At 39.4% G+C, this 19,747-nt stretch overlaps 1 protein-coding gene across 4 annotated transcripts in view; it reads left to right on the forward strand.

Annotated features, from left to right (window-relative positions):
* Dgki (diacylglycerol kinase iota) overlaps positions 1–19,747 on the forward strand; it is a 423,756-nt gene that overhangs the window by 348,015 nt on the left and 55,994 nt on the right. For all 4 annotated transcript variants that reach the window (XM_034519548.2, XM_034519550.2, XM_076913542.1 and 1 more), the window contains 3 exons: positions 2,403–2,443; positions 3,330–3,457; positions 5,047–5,163. In XM_034519548.2, the coding sequence (XP_034375439.1) occupies positions 2,403–2,443; positions 3,330–3,457; positions 5,047–5,163 (286 nt within the window). The remainder of the gene's footprint in view (positions 1–2,402; positions 2,444–3,329; positions 3,458–5,046; positions 5,164–19,747) is intronic.

Consider the following 19,747-nt stretch of genomic DNA (forward strand, 5'->3'; position numbering starts at 1 on the left):
AATCCCTGTTAATCTGTAGCTGTGGGAAGCATAATCCATTTCTGCTCTCAGGTCACAGAGAAGCACTGTATATCTAAGGAAATCAGGAAGTTGTACAAGTCATTATGCTCCATATACAGGCTTAGATAAAATTGTATTGGGAATAGTAAGTAGTTTTAACTATGGAACTGTATTACTATGTAAGTATTCTGTTGCAAGCCTTTCTTAATTGTGTTGAGCACTTATTTTTAACTTTATAAGTTAACATACAAAATGGTATGTTCATGCATTGGAAATCTTTTATGGCTAACTCTTGATTGGCATCAAGGCTGAAGTCATGGTTGAAAGAACAGAGAAGAGTCAGTCAGTCCTGCTGGGACTCTGGTGCTTTAAACTTAGGCTTTTAAGCAAGACTTCTATTTCTGAGCCCAGTTTCCTTCAGAGTGATACTTTTTCTCCTCTTTGAAAAATTGAAAATAGATCCTTCTCTCATACAATACATCCAAACCAGGTGTCCCCCCACCCCTGCTCCAATCCTCCCAGCATCCCCAACTCTCAACTCCCATCTCCTCCGGATCCACTCTGTCTACATCTTCATCAGAAAAGAGCAGGTCTTCCAGAGACAACAACCAAACATGATGAAACAAGATAGTAATTAAGGCAAAAGCCCTCATATCAAAGCTGAACAAGGCAACAGGAGAGGAGGAGAGAAGACTCAAGAACAGGCAAAAGAGTCAGAGATACACACCCACTCACACTGTTAGGAAAATATCACAGAACACCAAGCTAACAACTATAATTTATATGCAGAGGAAATGGTGTAGACCCACGCAGGTTCCATGTTTGCTGCTTCAGTCTCTGTGAGGCCCTCTGCACCCTGCCTCCTTGATTCAGTAAACCTCATTCTCCTGGTGTCCTCCATCCTCTCTGATTTTACAGTTCTTCCATCCCCTCTTTCACAAAATTCCCTGAGCTTGAAGGCAACCCAATGGAGACTTCCAGTTTAGCCTCTCTCTCCTCATAAGGTCTAGCTCTGGGTCTCTACACCCACGCCCATCTGCTGCTGGAGGAAGCCAGAAAATTACTTTTAAAGTTTGTGATTAAAAGCAAATATTTGTATCCTTTTCTATGTTGTGCTCTATATTTCTTATTGCTTTAGGTCTGTTTTGTAAAAACTCTCATATTTGGACTCTGTTAGATTTAAATAAGAAAAAACATATTTTAAATATATTTAATATTAAGAAGAAGCAAATACAAATACATAAAGTGTTCAAAAACACCTTATGTTTTGCTTCAAAAGTTTTCTTTCTTAAATAGATGGAGCCCAATCCCATTTAGAGATTGCCTAAACAATAATCTTTGCTTTGTCATGGCTTCCTTCACACATATCTCTAGAGCAGAGTCTAGAAGGGAAATGATTTCATTGTGGACATATGTGATCTCTGGTCTGCATATTCAAGTTGTTTTCCAAAATGAGGGTCACATTTCTGGGAAGTCTGTCTAACTATAATATCTTTCCTGGGTTTCTTTTCTTAATAAAATATTTACTTCTCCCCTCAGTTAAAGTCCTGTGCTAATTCCTAGAGACATATGAGAATAAGTAAGAATTAGCCCTTTAAAGATGCAGGCTTTTTAGTTCTAGGTTCATCTTTGAAGGGGTTTAAGCAACCTGTCAGCATACATAATGTTTAGGAGGGACAGACTTTCTGCTGTTGGTAGTTGGAATGGAGAACAGTTTTGTTATGAAGAGCCCATCAGAGATAACCACTCAGACACAGTATATAGACAATTCAAAGTCTTTAGTCCAGTCATTTAGAACTACTATACCCAGGTATTCAGGACTTAACTATAGCACAGGGTGTACAGAGCACAAGGGTTTTGAGGCAAAAAACCAAGCCTGGCATCTCAATCAGCAACTATAGGTATGACTTTGTGTAAGCAAGAAATGTGACAGAAGCAAAGATAAGCAGTTAATTGGAGATGGGGGTTCTGTGTAAGCAAGTACAGAAGCAGGTAAGTTAGCTAGGACATTTTGACCTTGGGTTTCTAGAATAGAGTTGTATAATTCTCCACCACCAAGAGATAAAATACTAGTTAAACCTGAAATGACCTCAGAAGAAATTCAAAGATGGAGGACCCTCTGCACTGTTTGCCCTGTCACAGTTTCAGTTTAGACTGAGACATTTGAGTTAGACTTTAAAGTCAAACAAGATTCAGACAACAGTGTGACTGGAAGAGCTTAGGAGCAGTGGAAAAACAGTGGACAAAGATAGAAGTGATGACTTTTAATAACAGATTTAGAGACTGGCCACTCATGTCATATGCTTATAATACAAAGGTTTTGATTGGCAGTGCAGTAGAGAGGAAGGCTGTGAATCTGGTGACAAATATCTAAATGCCTTGTATATTTTTTTGCCCCTTAGCAACTTCTGCTGACCGCTTTTATCGAATAGACAGATCTCAGGTAAGTTTTTCCCAGCTTATTTAAGAAAGTGAAAAGTCCCTAAGACAACACAAACATGTTATTAGCTAGTCTCATAGATGTTTTTTTTTTCTAATGAAAAGATTAAAGCTTTCCCAAATTATAGGATGGTGTTTATAAGCTAAGCCACAGTGCTTTTTTGTCTGCATGTGTTTATGACTTTTGGGCTCAATGAAATGGCCTGACATGGCAAGTGAACATAGATAGCAACTTGAATGACAGCTGCTATCACAGTTCTGCACTTGACGTTTTCTGTTACAAGGAACTTGTATTCTGGCTAAAGCAAACCAGATATATATATATATATATATATATATATATATATATATATATATATGCTAACCAAAATAGATTTGGTTTATTAATACTCTCTTATAGTTAGTAATGAGGAAAAAATTATGTTTTTCCATAACAACTCCTCCCTCTATTCAAATTTTCCTGGAAGAATACTATGCAGTATTGAACCCATTAAAACCAGCTTTTTCTTGATTATTGCCACTTAGCTTTGACCACGTTGTGGGGCAGAAGTCTGAGCTGTCATGTACTTACACTGGACCAGGCAGCATGCAGGATGTCACATCTTTGATAGCATCTGGGAAGAAACAGAGGAAAGATCATTTCTGGTTCTATAGACACAATCCTGGTTAGGTGTGAGTCCTGAACCAGGCAGGTTCACCTCTCCCCGTTGTCCTCTGCTGAAGACACTATGAAGTCAGGGAGGGATGGTAGATGCTCAGGCTCCTGGCCAAACAGTGGAATTATTTGGTGTGTTGTGCAATTCACTTCACCCTGAGACCAAGCATGCTTGGTTCTGTTATTCTGAGGGTGGTGATGTCAACACCTTGACAGGCTTGTTTTCCTCCCTTAGGAACATTTGCACTTTGTGATGGAGATTTCTCACGATGAGATTTTTATTCTGGACCCAGATATGGTGATGTCACAGCAGGCAGGGACACCTCCAGGAATGCCTGACCTGGTGGTTGAACAGGCTTCTGGGTGAGTGTGTTTCTCCTCTGTTGGTGCTGCCTTGGCTGGCTGTGGAGTGATCTTCGTATCTCCTTTGACTTTGGACTTGATATTCTAATGACATAAAAACATTTTGAATACAGATTTATTAATGTTTCCTTAAAGAAAAGCAAAGTAAAGTAAAAGTAAAGGCACCTGGTTCTGTAGTTGTTCCATTTTATAAAGATACATTTTTCCTCCAGTTTTTTTTGTTATTATTATCAAAATACTTCTTGTTCATTTCCATATAGTTTGAATAGGTAGCTATATTACCCCCAAATTTGAGCAGCACTAAAAAAAAAAAAAAACTGCACAGATTATTGTACTAAAACTCTATTTGAGTGATTGGACAGATGGCTCAGCATTAAAAGAACATGTACTTTTCTTGCAGAGGACCTGAGTTCAGTTCTCATCCCTCTCATTGGATGTCTATACCACTATATTCCAGCTTCAGGAAGACTGATGTCCTCTTCTGGATTCTGTGGGCACTTAGACTCACATGTATACATAACCACACATAAATACACACTGTATCTATCAATAAAAAAATAAGATAAATCTTTTTAAAAAGAATGTTTGAAACTGAGTCAAAATTGAAAATTAGAGAATTTTACAACAAAACCAAAACCAACCAAACAAACAAAAACATTCAAGCATTCCCACATACCTTACAGAAGTTTCGAAATCAAATGACACTACAGTTATATTCGTAGTAAAATCACAATGTCCAGTCTGTACTGAGTTTACAAAATAAATCAGGACCTTATACCATGTCTAAGTTATTTAAAAAAACTTTTAACAATTCAAAAATACTTATGAGTTGTTATGCACCAGATACTTGTGTAAAGATGTGAGAGCCAATAGTGCAAAACTAAAAAGACAAATGTCTCTGTCTTTGTGTAATAGGAATAGATAGCAGCTCCCTGGTGTGTGGGAGCGATGGCTGAAATATAGGTTGCCCTCAAAAGCATGTACAGGTACTCATAGCACTCAAGTGTACTCTTCAGAGAAAGTCCAGGCTGATGCCATGCCCTACTAAAGAAGAGGCAGATGCTGGTGTCTATAGTCCACCCCACATAATAAAGACTCATATATCTATCTGATGAGGATGGAGCTATCTGTTAAGGTAGCTTTGGGCTTTTTCCTTTTTCTATGCCAAGTTGTCACCCAAAGGGACAACTTCCTTTTTGGTTAGAGTTTTGTCACTTAAATCCAAACACAGTGGCCTGAAAATCCACCCTTGATTTCTTATTTCTCAGCTGTAGTGCCTTCAGGAAACAAAAATGCTAAGAACAAGGTTGGGCTTTCTTGTTTTCTAAATTATATTTCTGTGCCTGCCTCCTTTAATTCTTTACTCATGTCACGTGTAATAAAGCGGCTTAATCTTCAAATCAAAATGTCTCATCAATATAAAAAAGGACAGAGTCATACAAGTTACTTTCAGGGCTGTTGAGAAATGATGAATACGAAGTATGTGTCTAGTAAAAATGGATTTTACTTCTCACGTTTAAGACAAGATCATTATGAGAGAAAAGCAGAGTAAGATATACAGTTACTTTCTGGTGCCATTTTTGCCCCAGGCTGTCTGACTGGTGGAACCCTGCCCTGAGGAAACGGATGCTGAGTGACAGTGGGATGATCACACCCTACTATGAGGACTCAGATCTGAAAGACTTCAGCCACTCCAGAGTGCTACAGTGAGTCTCCTGCAGTTTTATAGTTATTGTTTTGAGATTGTAATATAGTTACATCAAATCACCTCACCTTTCCTCCCTCCATACTCTCCCTTATACCCTCCTAGCTTTCTTTCATATTCACAATCTCTTTTCATTAATTGTTGTTGTTGGTATTGGTGTTGGTGGTGTGTAACCCGTTCAGTCTGAATAACATTACTTGTATAAGAGCCATAGACTGTCTAACAAAAACCACGATAGCAGGCATGAGAATCCCTCTTTTGAGTTGTTGGTCAAGGCTGTCCAAGAGATTTCCAGAACACCATAGGCTAGGCTATTGTTACTGCTCTTGGTTCTTCCCCAGAGGTGAAAGGTAAGTCCTATTGCTGAGAACACAGTGCATGTCAGACAGAGGGCCCAGATGCTACTAAGCTGGGTCTTGCTGTTTTCCTTTGTGTTGTTGTGATTGCTGGGGGAGAGGGGGCTGAAGTAAGAGCTGCTTTCAGTGGTACTCAAACTGTCTCATGTCTCTGTGTCACTCTTGACATTTACCTGGCTTAGGTTTCTTCCTGGTGGATCTCCATCTTCTATTTTTCTCCAATGTGAGCGACCTTGAGACTGTGCGCCTGAGTCTGTAAACACTTTTAACTTCACTAGTACTTTTGTTCCTGGAGACCAGAGTGTGTCAGATCCCCCTATGAACTCCGTCCTGAAGACATACATCAGGGTTTTGAATAGTTAGGAAAGGACACACAGACTTTTATTGTGTGACCACTGGGATTTGTTGCTTTGTCTCAATTTCTGAATGTAGGTATGTGCTTTATGTAATATTGTCCAATAGTTACTTTTTTTTTTCCTACGGTGGTGTGGTAGTTTTCTTTGTTATTGTGACATAATTTAGAATCACCTGAGAATAGTCTGTGTGGGATTGTCTAGATCCATTGGCCTGCCTGTGAGGAATTCTCTTTATTGTGTTAATTTATGTGGGAAGAGCCACTCTAATGGTAGGTAGTACTATTTCCTGAGTTTTGAGTCTCAGATTTTAAGAAAGAAGAGAAAGTTAGCTGAGCAGTCAGCTTGCATGCATTAATTCATCTCTCTCTGTTCTTGAGTGTAAATGAGATATGACAGCTACTTCCAGGTCCCTCCACCCTGAATTCCCCACAATGATGGACTGTAACGTAGAATTATGAGCTACAGTTATTGCTTCCTTCTTTAAGATGACATAAGGAAACTGGGACAAGGCAGATGTTATTTATGTGTAGATGTGGTATGGATTGATAAACAAATATAACTCCTGTGTGTAGGTGAGAATCAGAGGCATCCTTTTTCTTCAGGTGTGATCATGGTTGGAAAGCAGTGTGCTGTTTGGAATTTTGCAGAACAGTTGGTAATTTGTGCCATGTGAGTCATCTGCCCATATTTTGCTATAAGAACACATTGTAGAGTACAATCTGCGGTCACAGTTAAACTTATTAGTATCTAGTTTTAACTCAGGACAATCATCCCATTTCAGAAGTTATAGAAGAACATTGTCATTTACGAAATTGATCTTTTATTTATTTATTTTTTCTTGCAGTTGAGTACAGGGTTCTAATCAAATAGTGATGCTGACTTTAAAATGTTCAGTCTTACCTTTTTACAGAATAACAAGATTACTTAGCTTCTTAGGAGCCCACAGTTAAATGAAGAGGCAAGACACTGCATTGTTTCTTAAGAAAGGCTGGAAGCAATTTCCCCAAGACAAAGGGAGAAAAATGAGAAATCTCAAGCTAATTATTTCATTGGCAAAGGTTCTACTCCGACACCCTGAGGGCAAAAGGAGACTTCATTTTAATTACTTCCCCGTATGACCTCTTATTTTTTTTTATGTGAGGAGGAGAAAGGAAAAACTGAATTGCTATGGGTTTTCTCTTTTTAATTAAACTGTGCTGTTGGTTCCGGGTGGCTTTTTGATTGCTTACAATTCAGAGTGTTTTTCCATTTCCTTTTTGTACAGAATTAGGGCTTGTGAACAGGAGTGACTCAGCCATCCGTGAATGGCTAAATAAGTGGCCATCTATCTGTGGGTAGGCTTATTGGAAAATTAGACTTTTAATTATCTGCAGAAATAAATATTAAGCCTGCACAGACCAGCTGAGTGTTTCAGTGTGTCTTTGGTTTCCAGAGAGTGGACTATTATTTCAATCTAGGCTTCAGTAGTTAATGTCCTCCAGAGAGCATACTCATATTCACATCGTAACATATGGAAAGTTGTTTCTGAAATAGTTGACATTCTTCCCAAGAATTGCACATACACGTAGCACTCCTAGAACAGCCTATGCCAGAATGAGCTCTTAGTTTCATTGTGTTTCTCTGTTTAACAGCAGATACCAAAGTGCTTTATGTAAAATGGTTCAGTGTTTACAAATAATCCACTTGCTACCTAATATGAGATAAATACTCCATAAGTACTGGCAGTACTGTGTTATTAAGGGAAGACTAAGAGGAGCCAGACATGTTCACTACAAATAATATTTTACTGAAATTTTTTTTATCATTGCTTGATTGAATCCATGGATCTCCGGACATGGAGCACTCATTGCAGTGTCTTTTTCATTAATTGATGAAGGAGGTACCATTCCTGGGCAGATGAGTGTGGGCTGAAAGCTGGCTGAGCATAAACCAGAGAACAAGTCAGTAGGAAGTGAGAGAGTAACATTCCTTCGTGGTTTTTTTTTCAAGCCCTTGCTTGAGTTCCTATCTTGACATCCCTTAATGATGCACTGTGATCTGGAAGTATTAGCCTAAACCTTTCCTCTCCAGTTACAGCATCTTGATAAATCTCTCTCTCTCTCTCTCTCTCTCTCTCTCTCTCTCTCTCTCTCTCTCTCTCTCTGTGTGTGTGTGTGTGTGTGTGTGCATACATGTATTTTCAAAACTTCTTAATGTTGCAAAGTATTTTCACAGTAGAAATATTTAGGAATAAATACATAAAAGGAACATGAGGAATTATTGCAATGAGACTGGTGTCTGCTAGACCAGTCTTAAAGCCTCAATCAATGTGAAAAAAACCCAGGTTTAATTTCATCATCTTGAGGATATTAAGTAACTGATTTCTGAAGAACAAATCAAAAGCGTTGAAGCCGACAAATATTATCTATCAGAAATCAGAATTTGACATGTTAAAAACATTCACAGAGTGATTTGTGACTCTAAATCATTTATCAATAAAAGTTATTGTATGCAAATATGCCAAGTATTTTATTTGACAGGAGAACATCAGTAAAGAATAAAGACGTACTTGTTGCAACTTGATAAGCCAGGACTGGTTGATATCTATACAAGGCTTCCCCTTTTTCTGAAGAAAAACAGGAGGAGTGGATGGGGAAGAAAACAGAGGGAGGGGAAACTTTGGTCGAGATGTTAAATTAATTAATTAATTAAAAAGAATAAAGACATAAATAAATAAATAAATAAATAAGAATAAAGGCATAGGAAGGGAGCCAAACAGTGAAGATAATGAAATAAATGATTAATAATTACATTGAAAGAAAAAAAGTTGTTTCCTTGAGAACATAAATAAGAGGGTCAATATTCTGGAAAGAATCCTTACACACACGCACACACACACACACACACACACACACACACACACACACACCAGGGGATGGGTGAAAGATGACTAGTTCACAGTTTGCCTCAACTCGTTCTTCCTCCACAGCACTAAGCTCACCCCTAGGCTTTTCACTGGCCAAAGACCCCCCTGGATCTTCCTGCTATTTTCTCATTGTTTTGAGCACTGAGTTTCTTAGATGCATCAGTCTCCATCCTTGTTCAAGAATGGAGAGGGAAGCCATGGACAGGGAGAACTGTGTTTTTGTCTCTGCTGTATCTTATTGAGTTTATAGTGTTTCCATTTAGCATTGTGAGCATTTGGGGCTAGGTATGTGCATGCCCATGCACACACAGGCCTGCCAGTAAGATCTCTGATTCCAGAGATGGATGGACTGCATGCACACCGTCTTCAAAACCTGAGAACAGAGTACAGGACAGTCTTGAAGAATTTATTTTGAAAGAAACTGGCAAGCGGTTCCTGACACATTTTCCTGTTAGGATCATAATGAGTTTGCCTTAAGATTTAACAAATTAGTTTGTATGTCTGAGAACATATATTTAAACTAGCATGTGGGCGGAGCTGTAGCCCAGTAAGTAGACTCCTTGCATAGCATGTACCAAGTGTCGAGTCTGATAACAACACCTCATCATGTGTTTGCACCCAGGGCTGCTGGTAGGAACATCGCAAGTACAAGATCATCCTTAGCTACATAGCAAGCTGGTATAACTGTATTAGATCTTGTTTCAAGCTTTTGCCCTTATCATTAATTGTTCCATGATTGCTCTGAGTGAAACTGTATTTTGTTTAGATGGAAGACTTTAAAAGATGCAGTTCTTATTTAGGCCTATATCTTGTATTTAGGCAATTACATTTTATCAATCTTTTTGGAATGCTCATTATTGCATCTGCGAGACAGGAAAAGAAATGATTACTCCAGCATGCTATGAACACTCTGAAAACGTGGAAGACTAACATTTGATTCCACTGGGAATTGGCAGGCACAGGACCCAGAAGTGGACTTAGTTTCCAAGTAACAGTAATCTTCAGGTTTCAGATTTTTGGTTTATGAGACTCTCCTAAATTGATGGAAAGACATGCATTCATTTATTATATTATGTTTATTATAATAATATATTATTATCCCCGAGTCCTGAACCTGAAAGGTCCAAGGTGAAGGAATATTACCCAAGTAAAAAGGGACTATCTTGTCCCTAGCCTAAGATCTGAGGCTAAGGCTGTACTGTGCAGCCCCTGGACAGGCCGTTTCCTGACACTAATGAGAAGTGAAACTGAGTTCATTATAAAACCATGGAGCTGTCTGTGTCTAGGCTTTTATCTGTTATCTTGTCAGCTGACACAGCCTGATGGATCTTCGTGATTGGCAGAATAGTTCACTTGCAGACAGACTGTTAACAAGCTTGAACTACCGTGTGTGAAGTCTGATTTATGATTCCACTTTACTTCGAGGAAACACACCCAGCTCCTGAGCCAACTAGTATTGGTCACCTTTGGTACCCATAAAAGGCACTGGAGATACAAGCCTAAATAAGAAACACCTTACCCTTAAAAGGCTTATATTTAGTGGGGGGAATCTTATAGAAATCGTTGGTTGTAATTCACTCTGATACATATCACAATGGATAATGCAAAGAGAAAACTAGAAATCAGAATTTGCTCCTTCCCTCATACTCCGTTTTAATTTTTTTCTCATATGGAAAGTATGAGTATTTTTCTAAAATTGATTCTTAGGCATAGTTTACTGCACCATTTCACAAAAGCTGGTAAATACCAACTTTTTTCTGTGTGTAACTGGAAATGTCCCTCAGGGAACACTCAGTGATAATTAAAATCACTTTAGATATGTTTAAATAAATCTGTAACTACGAGACCATTTAGAGACAGCCAAAACTCATCATCGTACTTTAAATAAAAAAATTGGCCCTTTTCATATAGTTTACAACTCAGAGTTATGATACCAAGACTGCAACCCCAAATCCTCCCATTTCTAAAAAACAAATCACATGTTCTTGGCTGAATGTAAGAGAACTAGCTTTTTGCCCCTCTGCTTCTCATCTACTCTCTTTCCTCAGTTTCTCTGGAAACATTAGGTTAAGACCCAAGCCTAGGAAAACTAGGGATTGTGCTTCTTGTCAAAGCTCCAGGTTCCCAGAGGGGGATGAATGATTGGGTGAGGATTTGAACTGTGATTTATCCTTTGAGCATCACAGTCAGATAAGAAGGAAAAAATTAATCTTCTTAGTGGGGTGTGGGCTTTGCTGGGCTGTGAGATGGAGTCAGTGTCGTCAGAACAGAGATCGTCCCTGACATGTGTTTTAGGGAGATAGTTGGGTCCCCTGCCTGCTCACCTTTGACTGGCCTAAGTCTGATCACCTTGGATAATCACCCCAGCTGGAAAAAGTTCAGGAAAGGCTCATCTCCCTTTGGTCTTGCTTATCTCCTTTCTCTCCTCAAGTGCTTACCTTACACACGAGATAGCCTGTCCCTATATGTGTAAAAAGCATCTAATAAGATATTATCACTTTCTTTTTATGACCACTTCTCAAAAAAATTGGACAAATTGAGAAAATTGAGTCATATCCACCTAGGAGAATAGCCATTATAGGGTCTCGGTAAGAGGGTCTTGTTTTGACTGGCATTGCAAATGGGAAAAGAGGTTAGAAGAAATGTGTGCCAACATTAAAACACACATTGTATTGAAAATGCTGCCTGGAAATTCTGCTTTTCCAGTTTTATTAGTTCCAAATTTTGCCAAAAATTACAGCACTGGAAACATCACCACTGTTAAGTGGTTCTTTTTTTGGAAAAGTTGGCAGCCTTTCCTACTCATACCTGGGCAACAGTGGTCAGAATGCAAAAAAAGCAACTGGAGGCTTCTTTAAGTCACCTGTGTTCTCTCATTGGCCAAATTGTGAATTGCTAATTTTGTCCCTGCAACCCATTGTGCTGTATCTGTAATAACAGCATATAATGAAGCTTGAGGGCTGAATGAATGAATGAATGAATGCTGGACATTAGAGGAAAGGCATGCTTGGCCTGGTGGTGCAGGCCTACACAAAGGCTGCTACTCAGGAGGCTGAAGCAAGAAGATTTCAGGTATCTGATGTGTTGCTGTGGTGAACCTAAACCTGATCACACTGCAACAGAATAATAGGTAAAATGCTGAGTGCATTTGTCTAGCTTGCAATCCATTTTTATGTTGCAAGCTTCAATACAAAACTATTTGATCTAGGGAAAGTATGTAGTGAAATAATAAAAATGTATTCATTTCCCTTAGATGAGACGTGGATATTTCACAAGTTCAAAGATAAGCAGTCCTGATAGTGGGTATTGGGAGTTAGAAGCCTCTGTGATGAGCTTCGTGGTAAGTAGGGGGTAGCCAGAAATGGTTGTGTCAAACAACCTACACCGTGAGATGTTTTCCGTACTACTTTCCTGGGTATTTGGGGTTTTCCTAATTACTTAGTCCTTGAAGACGTTGAAGTGTTCTTTGAATAAAGAAGGAGATGACTGGATACATAGGAATCTTAGTTTCTAGAGTCTGCATATACAGGCTCTTAGACACTCATAAGTAGATCTAAGTGTAGAGCCCTTATGTGTGGAAAAGCTCGCCACTTCTTGGCTTACCAAGTAGGCTGGGAACAGTGGACAGGGACTGTAAGGGTCTCATATGAATATTCTTCAAAAACAAAGCAGAGGGAAGGTGGCTCAGTGGTTAAGAGCCTAAGCTGCCTTTCTAGAGGCCTGGATTCCACTTCCATCTCCCACATGGTAGCTCAGAGCCTTCTGTAAGTCTTGTCCTAGGGAACCCAGAGTCTCATGGCCTCCGTGGGCACTGCATGTACGTGACGCACAGACATGCGTGCAGGCAAACCACCCATGAACCTAAAATAAAATTCTCTAAAAAATTAAAAAAATAAAATAAAACCAGAGCAGAGAGGATAGCTTTGCCTTCCACAACGGTTTGCCTCCAGGCGTTATGAGAAGCTGGAGAAATGTTAGAGCGTTTTTTGCGATGAAGCTGCTTCAGTATCATTTAAAAGTATACCATGGTAACTCCGTCTCTATCTGCATGCAGAAACTGGAATGCTGTTAGGCCAACTTTTAAAAATTTCCAAGAGTGTGTTAAAAGTGGAGACCTTGTGCACAGCCTGTCTTGTCTCCCCTGGGAACAGCCCTATGCCAGTACCAGGAGCTCTGTGCTATGGGATTTTATACAGTCAGCCCTCTTTAACCCAGTTACAGGATGGCTTTGGCTCTCATCAGTTTGATAAGTGCAATAGGGGGATGGTGTCCAAAGCTAAAACAAGTGACCATCCATACAAGGGATGCTAGTGCCACCAACTGATACTGCCTCTGTGCTAGCGGGGTGAGTTCTTTAGTTAAGATTATTAATAGCCCTTTAGAACATGCTGGGGCCATCAGAAGACTGGGCACGCTTTTTACTGGGGCCCAAAACATCATTTCTCCCTTTCTAAAAGGGAGTAAAACCCAACACTGAAGCAGTCAGTTCATTCTTCTCAGAGCTGCATCCTGAGGAGCCCCCACACGGCAGGATTTCTGTCACGTTACTGGATGTAGTGACAGGATGTTCAGGCAACAGAAGAGAATGTTGGAGTTATCCCTTAATGCCATGCGTACAGAGGCACCCAGCCGGGCCTTCCTGTCCTTCTCTCAATGAATGGTTAGCTCATTCCCACATCAAGTTCTTAGTAAATGTCAGGAAGTGTTCTAAGCATCTCTCATTGATGCACCGGTCTAAGTTCTTAACAGTGCTGTGCAAACACCCCAGTTCTTCTCAGAGAGAGCTTGTGGGCACTTTTCTGGCCTGTTGTCATTACTGTGGTTCTTCTGCTTGTGTGTAGTATCCGTCATCAACACGAATAAATGTAATAACGTTTTAAAAACAGCATAAACCACGTATTGCCAAATGCAGATTGAGCTGTTAGTCAGGGCTTCCCAAGTGCTGCTAAAGCCATGAGTCTGGTTTCTGAAGGCTACATCCCTTCTTCCCTGTGTGTGTCTCCTTTGGTTGTATCTTTTCTGTTCTATTTTTCTTTTTTTAAGACACACACTGACAAATGCTTTTGCAGACTGATTCCTCACAGATTTAGAATGCTCACATGCAGCATGATGATGGGGTCTCCATACTGAATATGTAGGTAAACCCGACTCTGCCTCTTTTATCTATTACTCTGATGCTGAAGGCCCCTGGTCCTTTTCACTTTGAAGAAACTGCTTTCTCATTTTGTTTACATTCCTGGAAAAGAACGGTAGGTGGCGGCAGTAACATTTCAATCCAAAGGGTATTTAGGAGCCGCCAGAAACTGATTATGGAGAGTTTTCGGCAGGAAAAGCAATTTGTAGAAACTAATGATGAAATTGCTTTTTAAAAAAGATTAATAGACGTCAATGCAAAAAATCTATTTTAAAACCTGACAGTATATTTCAAACACAGCTTGCACACGGGCCGTCTGTGGCTGTATTTGCGTAGAGAATCTTGAAGGTAGAGTGGTAATTGAGATAGATATTCACCTCAAATGAAGAGCTCACCCATGTTTGTGATGTGCGTTTGGGGGCTTTCACCTCCCTGACAATGCTCATCTCTGTGTTCCTCCTCCACTCTCTGCCCTTTCCCTGTGTCAAGAGTGAATGTTACCTTTGAGGCCCTCTGGCTGTCCCTGAAGGGGACTTGAATAGAGTGTGTTTGTCTCTCTCCTCTCAATGCTACTTTGTGTGGCTGCTGTAGCTTTCATCCTTGCTCTCTCTCTTTCTAGTCTGAGCTCTTTTACTTATGTCTGTGCTTTGTTCATTGTCTTGGAGAAATGAGCACATAGAGAAGGAACAAAGCAAACAAAGGGGTTTGTGTAGTTGATGGAGCTTCTCGCTGCAAAGGACTTGTGGTCCTCCTGTCTTTAATTGGAGATGCTCTGGGGCCAGAGTAACGTTACAAAGTTGTACCTTGGACCTACTAGCTCACTGTTTCTCAGCAAGTCCTCAGTGTGACTTCATGGAATAGTATCCTCTAGGGATGGACAACACAGACCTTTGGTAGAAGCCCAAGTGAGAAAAGCCCTTGCCTAGAAATACGAATCTGTAGTCCACTTTCAAAATGCAAGCACACCTATGGTTTGTTTTTTTGTTTGTTTGTTTGTTTTTTTGTTTGTTTGTTTGTTTTTGTTTTTTGTTTTTGTTTTTGTTTTACATGAATGGAGATATTTGACCATCAGCAGGCTCTGGAAACCGCTAAGTCTGCAGCAGCACCCTTTGACAGTGGAACAGCAACAGCGGGAACACAAAGATGACTTTGTTTCTTTGTTTCTTTAGTAGTAAAAAGGACTCTGAATATGTGCCTGCAAGGAGTGTCCCATGAGGAATTGTTTTCCATTTGAGACATCTTAGGTGTCACATAGCCAAGCAGAATACTCTTAAGAATAGCACTGAGTGTCCAGGCCCAGATATTTCTGAAAATTCATAGCAACAGAGTGTACCTTTGTGGTGGCCTTCATTGCAAAAAGATTGTATTTTACCAAAGAGTGAGAAGTAATGAGGGAAGCCTAGGAAGCTTTCAGGACTGGTCAGGAAAAGAAAGGAGGGAGGGAGGGAGGGAGGGAGGGAGGGAGGGAGGGAGGGAGGGAGGGAGGGAGGGAGAGAGGGAAGGAAGGAAGAAAGGAAGAAAGGAAGAAAGGAAGAAAGGAAAAGTAGGTTGGGCAAAAACATGGAGAGTTGATAAGTAAGATAAGAAGCTTCTAATAGATTGGTTTTTTTTTTTTTTTTTTTTTTTTTTTTGAGACAGGGTTTCTTTGTGTAGCCCTGGCTATCCTGGAACTCATAGACCAGGCTGTCCTCCACTCACAGGACCCACTTGCCTCTGCCTCTGGAGTTCTGGGATTAAGGGAGTGTGCTGAATAGGCTGTGTAATCACCCCAGTCTTATAGGAAGTGCTATGTTAGCTACAGGCAAGCACAAGAAAGGGATATTAATAAAATTCATGCACGCAATAGCTTTTGATGCATGGGCATGCATGCTGTTCACTCTGCTCTAATCCCTCCCATGTATCTTACTGCTAAGACTATTCATGAAGTGTGCTGAGCAGTGTGTAGAGGCAAAGCGGGATCCAGCTCACCTACAGATGCTGCTTTGTTTTCTGTTATCATTTTGTCATACTGGGCAAGCCTGTGAGCCTGGTGTAACTATCTAGGAGTTCTCTTCTCCCGTATACAGTCTATTGTCTTAGAAAATATCGCATTTCTGAGTATTTTTGGAATATAATTTCCACTCTGCATCTCAGACGTGGCTTTCATACCCATCTTGAATGTTCATTTCAAGCTTTTCTCAATGTGGTGGCTCCATCATTCTGATGGTCTCCCAGCGTGTGATTGTTTATAAATATTAAGTGCATATGTTGTGGATGCTGAGAAGGGAGACAGGCATCATTTTGTAGATAATTCTTTTCAAAAAGTGTGGGGTAGGCTCCTTGTATTCATCCAGTCTCTCTTGTGTTGACAACCAGTTTCTGGAAGGGGGGGGATGGTGCGCATATCCCGAGGAAGGACAAAGAAGAGAAATTATGGATGCTTTTAAGTGAAAGCTATGAACTGTGAAAAAAGGGAAACATTGTTTTGAGGCTTTAAAATAGATCGAAGAGACTGTAACATTTAAAATATATGAATTTATAAATCTTAAAAGTTTAGAGCAACCAATGGGACCTACCACAACTGCATATCTCCAAAACCTGCAAGGTTATAAAGACTAGAATGACCATGGTATCTATTACTTTAGCTCTGAGGTCACTGTAGGAAGGCAGTGAAGTGGAATAAGAATTAGCACTTTAAGAAATAAGCCTTCATGATTTAACCTCTTTTTGCTATCATATCTTGTCGCTTTGCTCATAGGAAATTGGACATGTAGTTTTCAGTGTCCTTAGGCCTTGTGACTGACCTACATGAATGATAGGAGGTTTTGAATAGAAATTTGTGGATGGCGGCAGTTTAAGAATGGTCTTTGATCTTGTGCTTTAGGAGAGACAGATTCTAGATACAGCACAGTCCAATACAGTAGCCAATGGGTGGTGTATGTTTTGGGTCTGATTCCCTCAGAATCCTATTCATATAAATAATCTAGTACAATGAAACATTGCAAAAGCATATAGTTAGACAATTGCATATATCCACACGCTTCTGTGGAAAACCTCTATTTCAGAGAATAAACGCAGTCTATCAGAAGTCTAGAGATACTACCTACAACCTTCAACACAGATTTGCTTGTTTTGAAAAATTGCTTTAAGAATTCAAACATCTTTTGTTTTGAAACCCTTATGTCTATATTAGTTTAAATATAAGGTAAACATTAAAAAAAAAAAGACTATACTAGTTAATGGCATGATCTTCTACCCAAAACAGTGGGTGTTTCTCTGGACCTTTCCCAACGTGTCTAGAAATCTCTATCCAGAAAAAATTATTCTGGTCACTTGCTAAAGGCTGTCCTTTTTCCACTGGCTGTTCCTAGAGCCTTTGTAGCAGATGAGTGGAGTGATCTATGTGTCTTCACTTATTATCTTTATTCTTATTGTGTTCTATTTCTGGGTCTGTGCATCTGTCTATATAGAGATTGCATGTTATTTTGCTTACTGTATCTTTGTAATGTACTTTGTCTTTCTAAATTTATTTTTATACATTTTAATTAAGGTAGAATTACATGACTTAACCCTTTCTCTTTCTTTCCTCTAGCACCATGCAGGTTACCTCCCTCCATGTCAAACTGATAGCTTCTATTTTTATATTTTGTAATTGTTATTATTGTATGTATATATGTGTGTATGTATGTGTGTATATGTGTGTATGTATGTGTGTGTATGTGTGTATGTGAGCTTGAGCAATTATATAAATATAATCCGCCGAGCTCATTTTTTGTTATTTGTGTGTATACAGTTTCAGGACTGATCACTTAGTGTTAGATAACCAATTACAGGGCTATGGGAGAGGCTAATATTCCTTTGCTAAGCAGTCCTTAGCTGCATGTATTTGTTTTGGGGTGAGACTGCATGAAAATTTCCCCTTTTCATGCTAGCCTGTCTATTGGCATAGCTATCGTTCCGGTTTGGCTTATGCAGCCATGTCTAGGAGAGAGTAGTGCATTTTAAAGTCAGGTAGTGCGATGCCTCCAGCTTTGTTCGTTTTGTTCAAGATTGCCTTACTTTCCTGAGGTCCTTTGTGACTCTATATTAATTTTAGGATAGTGTTTACAATATATGTAAAGAATGTCTTTGGTATTGTATTGAATTATTAGCTCATCTCATATAGCCATGACTATGTGTTGTGTCTTCTCCACTTTCTTCTATCAGTTGTGTATAGACAGACTTTTCTACAGAAACCCCTGTATTCTAGCAAATAAACTCAGTCCTTATGACATCTAGAGATATTTCCAAAAACTGCATTCAGCACATATTTACTTAAAAAAATTGCTTTAAGAACCCAAACATACCTAGATTATTGTAACTTGTTATTCCATGTTTGGTTGAGATTCCTGAGAGATCTGCTCTTTTATGAAGAGAAACAGAGGAGGGATGGATCTAGGGGAGAGGGGAAGTGGAGGAGGAACTGAGAGGTGACGAGGTAAGGGAAACTGGGCCTGGGATGTAATACATGAAAGAAGAATAAACAAACTCATTAAAAAAGAATCCAAATTCCTTCAGTCTGCACTAATTGAAATGTAAAGTAAAATAAAAATAGCCCTAAAATGTAGAACACATTAAAAGTGTTTTATGTTTTGACATTTTAATTTATTTACCTCTCATATTACTTTTTTCTTTTCTACAGCAACAAATAGACTTCTGGCTCTTTCTCTCTAATGCATTAGCTAAAGGCTGGGCAAGCCCATGCTACTCTAATCCACTAGCTAAAGGCTGGGCAAGCCTGTGCTCTCTCCAGCTCCGTGTATTTTGTGTCGCTTCATTCCTTTCTGGACATCTTAAAGGCTCTGTTTCTCTCCCAACTCACCACTCTGTTCTCACTTTTTCCATTTTTGAATGTCATGCAAATTGAGTAACCATTCTTAACTTCTTCATGCCCTCATCTCTTTGGTATGTTCCGCTGACATTTCTTGTTTGGTTTGTCTTTTTGTGGATCCACAGTAGCTTTTTTGATTATTTGTGATACTTTTACTGGGTAAGTACTTTTCAGAACTGGTTTGGGGTGGATACCTGCAGGAAGGCTGACTTTGGGTTGCTTGTTTTCAGACCCTTTTTATTCTGCACTCTCTTCTGGAATCTGGTCTAACATCTCAAGATCAGGACTTCTAAGATTGGGACTTTCTGCCTGGATTTGTGGAGTATGCTGTCACTGTGTCCCATTAATGTCAGGACAGTTCTCCTGAGCATAGTCCAGCTTTTACTATATTTGATGACTCTTTTTCATTGATGGCAGTTTCTCTTATAAACAGCTACATTACTAAAAGATGTTTTTATTGGTTTCCATGCTCCCTGTTACTTTTCATGGATTTCAAGAAGAATTGAAAAACAGACATTTTAATTCTTGCTTCTTGACAGGGGAGTTTTACAGTAACCCCTGAGCTTATCCTCTCTCTGTGTTCTCTTTAGATCATTCAAAAATAGAAACCTGAAAATGTGGCTTTCAAACTTTTCTTTTTATTTATTTATTTTAGAAAGTAAATTCCAGACACGTGAAAGTAGATTTATAGGCTCCATATGGAATGGCCCCAACTCCCCCAGTCATGGGTGACAGCAGTAGTGAGTTATTTATGTCTCTGATAACGTCTATGACGTCTATGAAATTTCAGTTCTGGCTGTTTTATGTACCCATTGCTTCTGTCTAGAATTTTTCTCTCACTTACTTAATGAGCTCTTATTAATTCCCTAAGGCTGGGGCCAAATGGTTTTGACCTTTAGAGTTTGTTTTATTCTTTGGGGACATGACTGATCTCTCTGTGCTATTACCCTTTTACTTAATACACATTTTTCTTATACATCTCACT

Source organism: Arvicanthis niloticus, chromosome 15 (assembly GCF_011762505.2).
Source record: "Arvicanthis niloticus isolate mArvNil1 chromosome 15, mArvNil1.pat.X, whole genome shotgun sequence".
Taxonomy (NCBI): Eukaryota; Metazoa; Chordata; class Mammalia; order Rodentia; family Muridae; genus Arvicanthis; species Arvicanthis niloticus.